The sequence below is a fragment of the Chiloscyllium punctatum genome, chromosome 36 (assembly GCF_047496795.1).
Source record: "Chiloscyllium punctatum isolate Juve2018m chromosome 36, sChiPun1.3, whole genome shotgun sequence".
Taxonomy (NCBI): domain Eukaryota; kingdom Metazoa; phylum Chordata; class Chondrichthyes; order Orectolobiformes; family Hemiscylliidae; genus Chiloscyllium; species Chiloscyllium punctatum.
The window spans coordinates 39,639,971-39,657,179 of record NC_092774.1 but is presented as its reverse complement, the minus strand read 5'-3'; the positions used below and the strand labels follow the sequence as shown (position 1 = coordinate 39,657,179).

Genomic DNA, 17,209 nt, shown 5'->3' with positions numbered 1-17,209 from the left:
ACTGAAGGAACTGTTTCTATGCTGTATGACTCTGTAACTGTACTGTACTGGACTTAAAAGCCATTTTCTCACCTTCCCCCATAAATATCCTCCCTCTTGTTCAAAACTCAGATGAACTCAGCTTTGAATATATTCAATGATCCCCTAATTGCAGGCAGGCATCCCCACTTCTGAACTCGGTTCCACTTGCTAATATACCACTTGCATTGCTCGCTGTACCTGACAACTGGCATTGACTGTTGTAGAAGGATGCTGAGGCCCCTTTGTACATCCACACGTCATTCCTGATTAAAGGCCTGTGCCCGAAATGTCACTCTCCTGCTCGTCGAGTGTTGACTGAGCATTTCCAGCATCACACTTTTCGACTCTGATCTCCAGCATCTGCTGTCCTCACTTTTTCCATATCCCAATATGTCACTATTTAAACAATGCACCTCTTTTCTGCTTTTTTTAAAACACCGCAAAGGCTCTAAATTCACATTGGGGTATTGTATTTGCCATGTGTTTGCCAATTGTGGTCTTCGGGAGACAGAGGGTAAACGTGGGAAATGGTTCGCCAAGCGTCACAGCTGGGTCTGCAGAGGCCGACCTGACCTCCCAATCACCACCCATTTTAATTCCCCTTCCCACTCCCTTTCACCCATGACCATCTTAGGCCACCTCCATTGCCACAACAAACCAAACTACAAACTGGAGGAACACCACAACATCATCCACCTGGGCAGCCTACAGCCTGGAGGACTCAACAAGGAGTTCTCCAATTTCAAATAACCTCCTTCCCCACTCCTCAAATCCCTTCCCAGGCTCTTCCCCAGCCCCACCCCTCCCTGCCACCAACCAGATTCCTTCCTCCCAGTGACCAGTTTGTACTCTCTACCTGTCTCCACCTATCCCCAATTCACCACCCTACTCCCAGCACATCCTTGTTCTGCAGCTCTCCCGACACCCACCCCCAGTCCTGAACAAGGGTGACACCCAAAGCAAGGAACATGCGCAATGCTTGTTGACACAGAGGCACGTATGCAATATGCTCAGTGGCGATGCTGGCATGATTGACAGATTTTGAAGTGTCCAAATGCCAATAGGAGAAACAAAAAGGTAGAACCACAACTTTTTCTCCATCTGGCTTGATATTTTGTGGCTTTTGCATAGTGTCTGGCTGCTCAACTTTCTTATGTCTTCTACCTAGTGTAGGGGGTGAAGGTCTGCACTACAGGGCCTAGGTTCAGGGTGAGAGCAGAAAGATACAAAAGGTACCTCAGGGGCAACGTTTCCATGCAGAGGGTGGTGCGTGAATGGGATGAGCTGCCCGAGGAAGTGGTGGAGGCTGCTACAATTAAAGCCCTTAAAAGGTCTCTGGATGGGTCTACGTACAGGAAGGGTTTAGAGGAAGATGAGCCAAGTGCTGGCAAGTGGGACTGGATTAATTTAGGATATCTGGTTGGCATGGACGGGTTGGCCCGAAGGGTCTGTTTCCGTGCTGTACATCTCTACCATTCTAAATAATAAAATGTATACTTTGATAAATTACAAACTATATCCATGTTAATAAGGCTTAGTACACCACACACTTCACTAACCATTCTCAACAGGTCCTACCCCTTCAATGACTGAGGAACATCCGCCTCCAGAATGGTCACCGGCTCCTACCTGCTGTACAGCCGGGTGGTGTGGCCGTGACACAGCAGCTGCACCAGGAAGGCGGCGGTGCCCAGTGACGGGTGTCTGCCCCGGGGCCGCACGGCGCCATTTTCCTAACGGCCGCCCCTTCCCCGCTCGAGCGACTTCTCCTCCCAACCGCCTTCACCCCCGTGTGACGTCAGCTCAGGGGGATGGGCGGGGCCGGGGGAGCCTCACCGTCACCAAGTAACAGCCACCTCGCGCTACAACTGCTGCTCCCTGAAGCGGGAAATCAGCATTTTAAAAGGGACATGGACATTTAACGGGCTATTTCAGCAAATAGTTTGAAATGGACAAGATTACATTTCAAAGGGATGTAGGCACATTCAAAGGGATATCTTAATATGCAAAATGACGCAGATATAAAAGGTACCTAAGGGGCAACGTTTCCATGCAAAATGAATCTACATTTCGAAGAGACGCTGCCCTATTTATAAGTAGAAATGACCCTTTAAGAGACATAGTAATATCGAAAGGGAGAAAGGTACATTATCGAGAGGCAAGATTGCGCTCAAAGGAACACAACACATTTAAAGGACGTAACTACATTTGAAGGGGCATTTTTATATTTAAAAAGACACATTGAAATCTCATAATTAAAAGTACATGGTAATATTTAGAAAGCATGACCATGTTTGAAATAGTGCAGCCACTTTATAAGAAAAGGGATTTGGGTTGGGGCGCGGGGGAAGATTTAATTTTTAAGAAAGTAAGCAAGTTATTACGATTTGGAATGATCTTGAAGGGGTGATGGCACCAGTAAGTGGCAAACGTTAATACAAAATTCTTGAAAAGAAAATGTTTCCAGATATATGCGGATGCAGGGTAATAATTCAACAAAAGAGCCATTACAAATTTATGGAGCAAACAAAATCCTTTTGAGAGATATAAATGGGAGCATCAATATTTAAATAGGAATTCCAATTTTTGTTCTCCTCCCAAAATCTGTCTTGTCAGGGTGCAGTGTAAGCCAGCACAATTTGTTATGCCAGAGTAGGCCTTGCAACTCAACCTCATTGTGTCCTCACCCAATATTCATATCTGTGTGCTTATCAGTCAAGGGAAAGAGGGGACGATGAAAAATACTGGTTTTGCCAGTGATGCTCACGTTCCATGAACAAATAAAACAGATCATGGTGCTGCCATCACTGCATGGGTCAGAATTAAATGATCAGAAAAATTCTGAACTCACGACAAACAGTTTGTGCACAATGCCGTTATTTCTACTTATTTTGATTGCGATTTAGTCTGTACCAAATTAAGAGCAACCTTGGTTTACGTTTCATTGGCAATTCTACATGTTGACTTTCTATTATCACAATCTCTTTAATTTTTTTTATATGTATTTAAATTAATCTTCAGATTGTTCACAACTGAATAACATTACCAGACTGAAAATTCACAGCCTAAAAAATGTTTTGGCATTTGATGAAGTTATTTGTGCAATAGCAAATGAAATATCAAAGAAATACAAAGTTATGAGGAGGGATACATATCTTGTTTAACCAAGCACAATGGCAGTGCAGAGAATTTCAGAAAAGTGCAATAAATATTCACAGTGAGTTATTCAACTCATTCAAGAATTTCAAATTGTGTTTGAGGCAATTCAATGGCAAATGGCAACATTTGTTTGTTAATACACTCACCATAAATTGTGAATATGATTTTCATAAATAATCTATGTTTAATCCCAAATGGAACAATTAAGTGCAAAGTTACCTTCAACCATTTAATAAAACACTGCAAATTTTATTTCATATGAAAATACAATCATTTTATAAAATCTTTACAAAGGAAATATATTAAACAAAATAGCTTTCCTGGGTATCAATATTTACAACAGTTAAGCAGCTATTATTTGGCAATCGACCAACTAATTGAAATAATTTCAGAATAAATTAGCTGTTTCATTATTATATATTGAGATATTTTAATTAAAATGTCACAAAGGAAATCTTTAACACAAAGCAAAGTTCGATAAATTACAAAAGTATCTTGCAGAATTCACTTCAAATCATATCTGTTGAATCACAAAAAGATGATGCTCAATGTACTAAATGATGGACAAACATTGTAAAGAATGTATATATCTCAATTATATCTTAAATGAATATTTACTCTGCCTTGGACAACAACAACTGAAAGTTTTTTAACAAATTGACAACTACAATAGCAAAGCTTTAGAAAATCCACCACTGAGCCAAATCTTGCATAAAAGTTTTTTTCAGGAAATCCTTTAAAGATTTAAGGCTTCTCCAGCTTCAATTAGCTGAAAAAGAAAAAAATGCGTCTGGTTGGAGACATGAATAGAAAAGAATCAGAGGGATATGGACCAAATGTTGGCAAATGGCTCACTGGATTAATTTCGGATATTTGGTTGTCTGGACTGAAGGGTTTGCTTCTGTGCTCTACAACTCTATGACTCTATTTCTCCATAGTCAGAATCAATTTCACAAAACTCGGATTAGGCCATTCATCCTTTACAGCCTGTCTAACTGCGCACATTTCGATGCAAGTTTCAGAAAGATTTCAGCAGTTCTTTTCAAAAAGTGAACATATATTCAGAAATATTGTTAAAAGTCTGAAAGTATCAATGTAACTATTCTCAATGTTAAAGATCAGCCATTTCAGAAAGTCATTTAAATGTAGAGCTTTTCTAACAATAGGTGTGAAGTCTGTCGGTGTCCCAATATCGAGTCAGACTGACATTGTTGTTCGAAAAGCTCTGCATTTAATGACATTCTTGAAGGTAATTTAAAACAAATTCTGGGATTAATGTACCAAAGAACAGAAGCCCATTCTGAAATATGAAAGATTTAATCTAAAATTGTTTAGTGAAGGACATCTCCATGACCGTGAACTCCTTTGGCTATAAATTCTGTGATCATGATCTTATTGTCCATGACCACCTGATGAAAGAGCAGCACTCTGAAATGGAGCGATCAGTAAAAATGTCTCATTTGGATCATCCAAGGTTAGAAATGGAAACATATCTCTTCAAGGTTACAGTTTGATTTGCCCTTTCAACGTTCTTGAAATGTAAGGTGTTCCATTGTAGTGTTCAATTCTGATCCATTAAAATCAGTATCCAGTCTCATCTGAGTGTAGAACCAACAAAAACTTTTCGGTTTGCTTTTTAGATGTGACATCTTCTCTCCCTCCCTCTCTGGTGACCCAACAGGACTACCAGAGCTGGAAGTACCACACTTGAAATACGATTGCTGACCTACAGTTTTCTTGTGCTGTTGAATATAAGGATTTAAAAGCTGCTAGCCTGATCTCTCACAAAAGCACAAAAACAGACTGCTCACCCATGTCTGCGTAGAGGAGAAATTTCAGGTGGAACAGATCACAAAATAACTGTTACCAGTCCCACAACACGTGTTTCCCATGGACAAAGTTAAAAATCTCACAACACCAGGTTATAAACCAACAGATTTATTCGGAAACACTAACGTTTGGAGCACCGCTCTTTAATCAGGTTGGTTGTGGAGAATGAGATCATGTTCATGGAATTTATAGCCAAAGGAGTCCAGTGTCATGGAGATGTCATATATTAAACAATTTTAGATTAAATCTTTCATCTTTTAGAATGGGTTTCTGCTCTTTGGCATGTTAATTCCAGAACTTGTTTTTAATTACCTTCTCAAGAAAGTCATTCAAATGCAGAGCTTTTCTAACAATAGGTGTGAATTCTGTCTGGGTCCCAGTGTTGAGTCAGACAGACATTTTTCTTAGAAATGTTGTGCATTTAAATTACATTCTTGAGAAGGTAGTTTTTAGATTAGGGTGTAGGTTAGGCTGGATTGGCCATGCGAAATTACCCTTATTGTTCAGGATATGCAAGGTAGGGGGGGGATTAGCTATGAGTAATATGAAGTAAGGGAGTGGGTCTGGGTGGCAATGGTGCTAAATGCCGCCTTAACCATCCAGTCTACCAGTTCTTTGCAGGTTGCATCACTATGTATCTGAACCCTCTTACGTCTCTGTTTTAACTATACAAGCCTTGTCCTTCCTCGTTTTAGCAAAATGCAACCCCTTGCTTTTATTCATACCTCTCTCATATACGCACACCCTAACACTCTCACACACTCACAGATTAATACTCCATCACACTCAACCAAGCATGCACACACTCTTACATGCACTCTCACATACAAACTCACATGCGCACACACACACACACAACTCTATGGAGTGAATTTTTATTGGCAGAATTATATTTGCAGATACTTTCAATTTTGCTCACAAAGCACACAATCTACAAGCAGTCAATCCATGTAATATTTTATATATTCCTACGTTAAAAACAGAACGAGTCTAATTCAAGATTGGGATACTGACAGACTCGAACCTCACAACTTTAATGTATTGTGGGAGCTGAGATGTCACTATTTTTTTAAAATATAAAACCATAAGTCATCTCAAGAACATGACTTAGATGTTGTTCTTGGAGTAACATATTAATGAACCGAAACCTGCAACCCATTCTAAAAGATATCAGTTGCATGACACTGTGAATTTTGCTATAAGATCTATGTCTTATGATCCTGCTCCACAGCTACCTGTGGAAGGAGCAGCGCTCTGAAAGCTAGTGCTTCCAAATAACCTGTTGGACTATAACCTGGTCTTGTGTGATTTTTAACTTTATCCACCCCAGTGGTTTCTCGTGAACACAGCGCATACCTCCCAGTAAACTTTACAATGCCAATGAAACAACACAGTACCTGCACTCCTGAAAAATTTACAATTTCTAATGATACTAGCTACCCATTCACTGCTCCATCTGATACACAACATTGCAAACTTAGTGCAGGAGGCTGAAAGAAATGAACAGCTTCAAAACAAAAATCCTCTTGGAGCTCAAAACTTTGAATGAGAGTCTGAGCCCACGGTAAGTTCAGGTAATCTTTATTGTGACCCAACTTTGTTAAAGCTTCAGATCCTCCTTAGGCGACTGACTGTGTGGAGTTTGCACGTTCTCCCCGTGTCTGCGTGGGTTTCCACCGGGTGCTCCGGTTTCCTCCCACAGTCCAAAGATGTGCAGGTCAGGTGAATTGGCCATGCTAAATTGCCCGTAGTGTTAGGTAAGGGGTAGATGTAGATGTAGATGTAGGGGTATGGGTGGGTTACGCTTCGGCGGGGCGGTGTGGACTTGTTGGGCCGAAGGGCCTGTTTCCACACTGTAAGTAATCTAATCTAATCTAATCTAAAAAGGTGGAGAAAAAGTAGCTGCTTTTTAAACAGCTCAAGGTCAAAGCACACATACTCCTCACTCCCCCATCCTACCTCACTTTCTTTACTATTGGTCATCACCGAGTTGTCCCTTTGTAATTGGATCCTTGGTACAGCCGTAACCTGGAGGAAGTATTGCCTCACTCAGCAATTTCAACCCATACCCTGTCTCCTAGTAAGTTTCTCCCTGCTCATCTGCCAGGGGCTTGGGTGGGGGAGGGGGGGAAAGAGGGGAGGTGCCCCCACCCTAAAAACGGTTTCATCATCAGATTCTGAACTGCAGATTTCTGACAGAATTCCAATTCCGTGATCTTGCCATGGCTGGATTCAAACTCAGGAGTCCCCGGAACTGGGTTGATAGTCCAGTCCCTAATGGTACTCAGTTGTTGCTCCTCCAATCACCCTGTGATGGCACGTGAACTCGTTGGTGCCTCCGCAGGTGGGAGGAGCGGGTGAAGGCCTTCCCACACTCTGTGCAGCCGAAGGGCTTCTCCCCAGTGTGGATCCGCTGGTGGGTCTGGAGATTGGAGGAATCGCTGAACCCCTTCCTGCACTCAGGGCAGCTGAAGGGCCACTCCCCTGTGTGAACCCTCTGGTGTCTCAGCAGGATGGAGGGGAATGGCCTCTCCCCCATATGGATCCGCCGGTGGGTCAGCAGAGTGGTGGAATTGCTGAAGGCCTTCCTGCACTCGGGGCAGCTGAAGGGCTTCTCCCCAGTGTGGAGACGCTGGTGCTTCCACAAGTTGCTCACCTGACTAAATCCCTTCCCGCACTTGGGGCAGGTGAACGGCCTCTCCCCTGTGTGGACCCGCTGGTGAGTCAGCAGGTGGGAGGAATTGCTGAAGGCCTTCCCACACTCGGGGCAGCTGTAGGGCCTCTCCCCCGTGTGGACCCGCCAGTGGGTCAGCAGGTCAGAGGAATGTCTGAATGCCTTCTTGCACTCAGAGCAAGAAAACGGCCTCTCACCAGTGTGGAGTCGCTTGTGGGTCTGGAGGTTGAAGGAATTGCTGAAGGCCTTCCCACACTCGGGACATGGGAAGGGCCTCTCCCCTGTATGGACCCGCTGGTGAGTCCGCAGGGCAGAGGCCTGGGTAAAGCCCTTCCCACACTCAGGGCAGCTGAAGGGCCTCTCTCCGGTGTGACTGCGCCGATGAGTCTCCAGGGCAGATGGGACACAGAAGCCTTTCCCGCAGTCACCACACTTCCATGGTTTCTCCACAGGGCGGGATTCCTCAGATTTCTCCATGGCCGAAGCTTCAGCCGCACACAAATGCGTGTAGAGCCCCTTCGCACCGTGATTTCCTCTTAACAGGCGGTATAGCTGTTACACGCTACACACTCAGTGCACTGCAACAGTAGGTCTCTCATCCAGTCCCACTGATACTGGAAATGTACTCAAACAGGAACCAAAAAGCTTTGCTCCTTCTCACAGAATCACAGTAAAAAATCGTTGTGGTCCTGATGGATTGAGTGACCGTCAGACATTGACACCAAAGTGAAGACTGCTGACTCTGGAGAGTCACTGTCAAAAAGTACGGCACTGGAAAAGCTCAGCAGATCAGGCAGCATCCGAGGAGCAGGAGAGTTGACGTTACAGTTAATTTTGAAACTTCTGTCTTCAGATCTTCAAATGCTGTAAAAAGAGAATATTAAGTCATCACTGTCAGTTCTGCTTTTTGCAGAACATTCTTTTCTTTTATTATTCCACAAAACAGAAAGCGTCATCCCATTCTCTCTCTCTCCCCCTCTGTTCTCACTCCACTTTAAGTAATTCTCCTGAAGGTGCTGATTCAGGATTTTACAGGTGCAGAAAAGCAAAAACGTCAAGGCTTATCTCTCTGAAACTCCACCTGAAAGTTAGTATCTTTCACGTCATTGGCATAATGCTGAGAGTGAGCAGGTCTGATTTGGAAAGCAAAATAAAGTGTGCCAATTCAGGATGAGCCTGCAATGCAGCTTCTTGAGGAACAACCTCAAGAAATGGTTAATGTCCCCGGGAAGGGAAGCATAATGAGACTTCAAGGTATTAACACCGACACCAGAGAGAGAAACAGAACATACAGACGTGGCAAACGTTACTGGAAAGCCAGAATCATAGAGATATACACACAGAAACAGACATAGGCATTTAAGTCAAACTATTCTGTGCTGACCAGATATCCTAAATTAATCTCGTGACATTTGCCAACACGTGTTCCCTGGCCCTCTGAACCGTTCGTTTTGATACACCCGTGCAGATGCCTTTTAAATGATACCAGCCTCCATACTTTCTCTGGCAGGTCATTCCGTACACACATTCACACCCGACCAAACCTTGTGAAAAAATTGCCTCCTTAGGTCTCTTTTAAATCTCCACGCCCCCTCCCCCGCCGCCCTCGCCCTAAACCAATCACCCTCTAGTTCTGGACTCCCCCACCCCAAGGAAAAGACCATGTCTATTTACCCTATCCGTGCTCCTTATGATTTTATAAAAGTCTATAATGTTACCCCTAAGATTCTGGCGCGGGTTGGGAAAACAGCCCCACCCTATCCTTCCGTCCCTCCTCACCCGGGCAATTAAGACACATACCTGAGTTTGCAGAGTCCGCTCCCTCCCTGGATTCACTCCAGTTGCTACCAGTGAACAGATTTTCTCCCTCTTAGATTGAAGAGTTACCCAGCGAAAGGGTTTTACTCTGAAACGAGCAGAGCCACTTCCGCGTTGTGACGTCATCGATGGGTCGATGCGGGAGAGGGAGAGACAGGAAGGGGAGGGGCGAACAGCGAGGAGGGGGCGGAGCGATAGGGCGGAGAGACGATTGGGGTCAGGGGCGGGGCGACTGGGTGGAGCCAGAGGCGGGTACGGAGGCGGAGTGTGGCCGGGACAGTGGGAGGAGCAAGTGTCGAGCGACGGCCTATGAGACGGGGCGTGACGAGTCAAAGGGGCGGGGCGAACGGCGGCTCCGCACTGCGCCTGCTCCGGATTGACGGACTGTACTGCTCTGCACAGTTTGCAAAAATCCTTTCCCTTCAGAGAATCCGCACAATGTAGAAGCAGGTCACCCGGCCCAATGAGACCACACCGACCCTCCGAAGGGTAACCCACCCACATCCATTCCCTTTCCTCTCCTGCCCGATATTTACCCCCCGAATATACCTCACCTACACGTACCTGGGCACTATGGGTCATTTAACATGGTGAATCCACCCTAATCTGCACATCCCTGGACCATGTGGGGCAATTTAGCATAGCCAATCCACCCTCACCCTTCACAGATTAACTACTCTCCGGGAATAACAGCTCCTCCTCTTCTCTACCTTAAATCTACTCCCCCTAATTTTATGGCCGAGACTCATCCACCAGCAGGAACGACTAGACAAGGCAGGGAGCTGGTGGGCGTGCGTCTGGATGGCATGCTCTTCAGAGGGGTTGAACGGCCTACTTCCACACTGTAGAGATTGAATGATTTATTGCAGTCGTGTTTGCCCCGGATCACAGCGCGCAGAACCTCCCACCTTCCACCAAATCAAAAGACAAGTCCCACTCTGCCCTCTCGTATGTGTCTGCTTAATCGTTTCCAGTGAATACGACCCAAACCCCGCTGCTGTCAGGAAACTTTAAAATGCTCAGGAAACAATGTAATACCTGCGGTACTGAAAACCGTAAGGTTTCTAATGATAACAGTGACTGAGTCACTCCTTCTGATGTACAGCAGTGGAAATACAATGTTGGAGGCTGAAAGAAATGAGCAGTTTAAAACAAGAACCCACCTAACCCTTCACTTCGCACCCCACTCAGCACACTGTACTTACTGCCGGTAAACCTTAAAGCACTTCATCCACACAGTGCAATGAATTCCCACTTTCCACTAAAATTCTGGATGTACTCATTCACTCAGTTGCTGTCCCACAAATTAAAGATTTCACTGTAACTTGTTCTGTGCAACGAACCAGAATTGATCAGGGACGTCGAAGTGAAGGAGCCATTGAGATGTAGTGCCCATAATACAATATTAGATTAGATTACTTACAGTGTGGAAACAGGCCCTTCGGCCCAACAAGTCCACACCGCCCCGCCGAAGCGCAACCCACCCATACCCCTACATCTACCCCTTACCTAACACTACGGGCAATTTAGCATGGCCAATTCACCTGACCTGCACATCTTTGGAGTGTGGGAGGAAACCGGAGCACCCGGAGGAAACCCACGTAGACACGGGGAGAATGTGCAAACTCCACACAGAAAGTCGCCTGAGGCGGGAATTGAACCCAGGTCTCTGACGCTGTGAGGCAGCAGTGCTAACCACTGTGCCACCATGCCGCCCACAGATATGCTTCAATCTCCAATTTGAGAGGGAGAGGGTACAATCGGAAGTGACAATATTTCTGTTGAATAAAGGGAACCATGGAGCTATGAGGGAGGAGCTGGCCAAAGTTCAATAGTGCAATACCTTGGCAGGGATGACAGTGGAGGAACAATGGCAGATATTTCTGTGTATAATGCAGAAGATGCAGGATCAGTTCATTCCAAAAAGGAAGAAAGATCCTATGAGGACGCATGGGTGGCCGTGGCTGATGAGGGAAGTTAAGAAACATATAAAGTTAAAAGAGGAAAAGTATAACATAGCAAAGATAAGTGGGAAAACGGAGGACTGGGAAGCTTTTAAAGAACAACAGAGGATTACTAAGAAGGAAATACACAGAGAAAAAATGAGGTACGAAGGTAAACTGGCCAAAAATATAAAGGAGGATACTAAAAGCTTTTTTAGGTGTTTGAAAGGCAAAAAAATGGTTAAGACTAAAATTGATCCCATGAAGACAGAAACAGGGGAATATGTTAAGGGGAACAAAGAAATGGCAGAAGAATTGAATTGGTACTTCAGATCTGTGTTCACTGGGGAAGACACAAGAAATCTCCCTGAAGTAACAGTGGCTGAAGAACCTGAACTTAAGGGAATTTATATTTGCCAGGAATTGGTGTTGGAGAGACTGTTAGGTCTGAAGGTTGATAAGTCCCCTGGGCCTGATGGTCTACATCCCAGGGTACTGAAGGAGGTGGCTCCAGAAATCGTGGATGCGTTGGTGATTATATTCCAGAGTTTGATAGATTCAGGATCAGTTCTTTCGGATTGGAAGGTGGCTAATGTTGTACCACTTTTTAAGAAAGGTGGGAGAGAGAAAACAGGAAATTATAGAGCAGTTAGTCTGACCTCAGGGTTAGGAAAGATGGTGGAGTCTATTATAGGGGATGAAATTACATCTGGATAGTAGTAACAGAATAGGACAAAGTCAGCATGGATTTATGAAGGGGAAGTCATGCTTGACTAAACTTCTGGAATTTTTTGAGGATGTAACTCTGAAGATGGATGAGGGAGATCCAGTAGATGTAGTGTACCTGGACTTTCAGAAAGCTTTTGATAAAGTCCCACATAGGAGGTTAGTGAGCAAAATTAGGGCACATGCTATTGGGGGAAAAGCACTAACTTGGATTGAAAGTTAGTTGGTTGGCTGACAGGAAACAAAGAGTAGTGATAAATGGCTCCATTTCGGAATGGCAGGCAGTGACCAGTGGGGTACCGCAGGGATCAGTTCTGGGACCGCAGCTTTTTACAATATATATTAATGATACAGAAGATGGTATTAGTAATAACATTAGCAAATTTGCTGATGATACAAAGCTGGGTGGCAGGGTGAATTGTGAGGAGGATGTGAGGAGATTACAGGGTGACTTGGACAGGTTAGGTGAGTGGTCAGATGCATGGCAGATGCAGTTTAATGTGGATAAATGTATGGTTATCCACTTTGATGGCAAGAACAGGAAGGCAGATTACTACCTAAATGGAATCAATTTAGGTAAAGGGGCAGTACAAAGAGATCTGGGTGTTCTTGTACACCAGTCAATGAAGGTAAGCATGTAGGTACAGCAGGTAGTGAAGAAAGCTAATAGCATGCTGGCCTTCATAACAAGAGGGATTGAGTATAGAAGCAAATACGTTCTTTTGCAGCTGTACAGGGCCCTGGTGAGATCACACCTGGAGTATTGTGAGCAGTTCTGGTCTCCAAATTTGAGGAAAAACATTCTGGCTATTGAGGGAGTGCAGCGTAGGTTCACGAGGTCAGTTCCTTGATTGGCGGGACTACCTTATGCTGAAAGATTGGAGCGACTGGGCTTGTTATACCCTTGAGTTTAGAAGGGATCTGATTGAGACATATAAGATTATTAAAGGATTGGATACTCTGGAGGCAGGAAACATGTTTCCGCTGATGGGTGAGTGCTGAACCAGAGGACACAGCTTAAAAATACGGGGTAGAGCATTTAGGACAGAGATGATGAGAAACTTCTTCACCCAGAGAAAGGTGGCTTTGTGGAATGCTCTGCCCCAGAGGGCAGTGGAGGCCCAGTCTCTGGATTCATTTAAGAAAGAGTTGGATAGAGCTCTCAAGGATAGTGGAATCAAGGTTTATGGAGCTAAGGCAGGAACAAGATACTGATTAAAGATGCTGGATTAGTGGTGCTGGAAGAGCACAGCAGTTCAGGCAGCATCCAACGAGCAGCGAAATCGACGTTTCGGGCAAAAGCCCTTCATCAGGAATAAAGGCAGTGAGCCTGAAGCATGGAGAAATAAGCTAGAGGAGGGTGGGGGTGGGGAGAAAGTAGCATAGAGTACAATGGGTGAGTGGGGGAGGGGATGAAGGTGATAGGTCAAGGAGGAGAGGGTGGAGTGGATAGGTGGAAAAGAAGATAGGCAGGTAGGACAAGTCCGGACAAGTCATGGGGACAGTTACTTTGAGCTACAAGTTTAGAACTAGGGTGAGGTGGGGGAAGGGGAAATGAGGAAACTGTTGAAGTCCACATTGATGCCCTGGGGTTGAAGTGTTCCGAGGTGGAAGATGAGGCGATCTTCCTCTAGGCGTCTGGTGGTGAGGGAGCGGTGGTGAAGGAGGCCCACGACCTCCATGTCCTCGGCAGAGTGGGCGGGGGAGTTGAAATGTTGGGCCACGGGGCGGTGTGGTTGATTGGTGCGGGTGTCCCGGAGATGTTCCCTAAAGCGCTCTTCTAGGAGGCGCCCATTCTCCCCAATGTAGAGGAGCCCACATCGGGAGCAACGGATACAATAAATGATATTAGTGGATGTGCAAGTAAATCTTTGATGGATGTGGAAGGCTCCTTTAGGGCCTTGGATAGAGGTGAGGGAGGATGTGTGGGCGCAGGTTTTACAGTTCCTGTGGTGGCAGGGGAAAGTGCCAGGATTGGAGGGTGGTTTGTTTGGGGGCGTGGACCTGACCAGGTAGTCGCGGAGGGAACAGTCTTTGCAGAAGGCGGAAAGGGGTGGTGAGAGAAATATACCCCTGGTAGTGGGGACTGTTTGGAGGTGGCGGAAATGTCGGCGGATGATTTGGTTTATGCGAAGGTTAGTAGGGTTGAAGGTGAGCACCAGGGGCGTTCTGTCCTTGTTATGGTTGGAGGGATGGGGTCTGAGGGCATAGGTGCGGGATGTAGACGAGATGCATTGGAGGGCATCTTTAACCACGTGGGAAGGGAAATTGCGGTCTCTAAAGAAGTAGGCCATCTGATGTGTTCGGTGGTGGAACTGGTCCTCCTGGGAGCAGATACGGCGGAGGCGGAGGAATTGGGAATATGGGATGGCATTTTTGCAAGAGGTCGGGTTGGAAGAGGTGTAATCCAGGTAGCTGTGGGAGTCGGTGGGTTTGTAAAAAATGTCAGTGTCAAGTCTGTTGTCATTAATGGAGATGGAGAGGTCCAGGAAGGGGAGGGAGGTGTCAGAGATGGTCCAGGTAAATTTAAGGTCAGGGTGGAATGTGTTGGTGAAGTTGATGAATTGCTCAACCTCCTCGTGGGAGCACGAGGTGGCGCCAATACAGCCATCAATGTAGCGGAGGAAGAGTTGGGGAGTGGTGCCGGTGTAATTATGGAAGATCAACTGCTCTACGTAGCCAACAAAGAGACAGGCATAGCTGGGGCCCATACGTGTGCCCATGGCTATCCCTTTGGTCTGGAGGAAGTGGGACGATTCAAAGGAGAAATTGTTAAGGTCCAACACACTGATTAAGGATGATCAGCCATGATCATATTGAAAGGTGGTGCAGGCTAGAAGGGCAGAATGGCCTACTCCTGCACCTATTGTCTATTGCTCCCAGTAAGGGCAAAACATCTTTGAAAGCTGCTCTGAAAGTGCTCTGACTCTACTGCTTTCAGCAAAGCTAATTAGAGTTATAAACCATGGAAACAGACCCTTCGGCCCAGCTCGTGATGCCAACCAAATATTCTAAATTAACCTCGTCGCATTTGGCCCATATCCCTCTAAATCCTTCCTATTCATGTACCTATCCAGATGCCTTTTAAATGTTGTCATTATCTGGTAGTTTGTTACACACATGCACCATCCTCTGCATGAACACCTTGCCGGTCACGTCCCTTTTAAAACATTCCCCTCTCACCTCAAACATATGCCCTCTAGATTTGGACTCCCCTACCCTGGGGAAAAGTACTTGGGTATTAACCCGATCCATGCCCCTCATAAACATCTGTAAGATCACCCCATAGCCTCCAATTCTCCAGGGAAAATATCCCTGGCCTCTTCAGCCTCTCACTCTAGGTCACAAGCATGGCAACAGCCTTGTATATCTTCTCCAACCACTTCCAAAGTTTCACAACCTCTTTGCTATAGCAGGGAGACCAGAACTGAACACAGTATTCCAAAAGTGGCCTAAACAATGTCTTATACAGCTGCAAAATGCAGCACCTCTCATTTCTCTAAATTAAACTCCATCTGCCACTCCTCGGCCCATTGGCCCACCTGAACAAATCTAATTTATAATGAACTCTCTTTCCTCTCTTATTCCCTAGAAGGTGAAAATCTCCATCCCACATACTCTCTTTCCATTTGCTGAACCTAATCCCTGCTGTACCTCATCCTGAAGGGTCTGCTTCATGCTGACTAACAGGCCCACACTCAGGAGAGATCTAATTGAAACACAGAGAATACTGAATGGCCTGGATACAGTGGACGTTGGGAAGATGTTTCCGTTGGTATTAGAGACTCGGGCCCGAGGGCACAGCTTCAGAGTAAAGAGAAGGCCTTTTAGAACATAGATAAACATAAAACTCTTCAGCCAGATAGTGGTGAATCTATGGAATTCATTGCCACAGAAGGTTGCAGAGGCTAGGTCACTGAGTATATTTAAGACTGAGACATATGTTCTTGAGTACCAAGGGGATCGAGGGTTATGGAGAGAAAGCAAGAGAATGGGATTGAGAAACCTATGAGCAACAATTGAATGGTATGAGCAGACTTGATGGGCTGAATGGCCTACTCTCTGCTCCTATCTCTTATAGTCTCTTGCTGTCCTGGACACAGAGTGAGAACTGGGAACAGAAGTCGGCCATTTGGTTTTTAGAGCCTGCATAAGCATTGAACAGATCATAACCGGATATGAATCTAACTACATCGAAGTGGATAGGCTGGGACTTTTTCACTGGAGCACAGCAGGCTGCGAGGTGACCTTATAGAGGTTTATAAAATCATGAAGGATATAGATGAGGTGAACGGCAGGTCTTCTTTCTCTGGGGTGGTTTCAAGATTAGGGAGCAAAGTTTGACAGTGAGTGGAGAAAGATTTTAAAAAGACATGAGGGGCACCAGTTTGTTTTAAAAAAACACAGAGCGTGGTTTGTGTGTGGAATAAATGTCCAGAGGAAGGATGCAGGTACCGTAACAACGTTTCAAAGAAATTTGGACAAGTCCATGAATAGGAAATGTTTGGAGGGATGTGGGCCAAACACAGGCAGCTGGGACTAATTTAGTTTGAAAACATAGTCAGCATGGACTAGTTGGACTGAAACTGTTCTAAAACCATTTCCTTGCCTTCCCCCATAAACATCCACTTATTTGTTGTTCAAAAATCAGACAAACTCAGCCTTGAATACATTCAATGACCCCCTAACTGCAGGAAGACATCCCACTTCTGAACTCAATTCCTCTTGTTAAAATACCACTTGCCTTGCTGATTGCTTGCTGCCCCTGTCTGACAACTGGTATTGACTGGTTTCAATTACATTCACACATCATTCCTGGTGAAGGGCTCATGCCCAAAACGTCAACTCTCCTACCCCTTGAATGCTGCCTGACCTGCTGTGCTTTTCCAGTGCCACACTTTTCGACTCTGATTTCCAGCATCTGCAGTCCTCACTTTCTCCACATCCCAATACATCACCATTTAAACAATACACCTCCTCTCTGCTTTTTTTTCACAGCAGAGGCTATAATTTTACATTGTGGTACTGCATTTGCCAT

General features: G+C 45.2%; 1 protein-coding gene and 1 long non-coding RNA gene across 2 annotated transcripts in view; one reads left to right on the top strand and one right to left on the bottom strand.

Annotated features, from left to right (window-relative positions):
- LOC140460440 (uncharacterized) overlaps positions 1–17,209 on the top strand; it is a 252,860-nt gene that overhangs the window by 178,427 nt on the left and 57,224 nt on the right. The gene's annotated exons all lie outside the window — the stretch shown is intronic.
- On the bottom strand, positions 6,576–9,618 carry LOC140460431 (uncharacterized). The gene is made up of 2 exons (XM_072554985.1): positions 9,485–9,618; positions 6,576–8,548 (listed from the first exon to the last, which is right to left on the bottom strand). Exon 2 carries the CDS (start codon positions 8,159–8,161, stop codon positions 7,295–7,297), a length of 867 nt encoding a protein of 288 aa, XP_072411086.1. The 5' UTR covers positions 8,162–8,548; positions 9,485–9,618; the 3' UTR covers positions 6,576–7,294.

Coding starts and splice junctions, on each gene's coding strand:
- LOC140460431 (XM_072554985.1), bottom strand. CDS start 8,161: ATGGAGAAATCTGAGGAATCCCGCCCTGTGGAGAAACCATGGAAGTGT.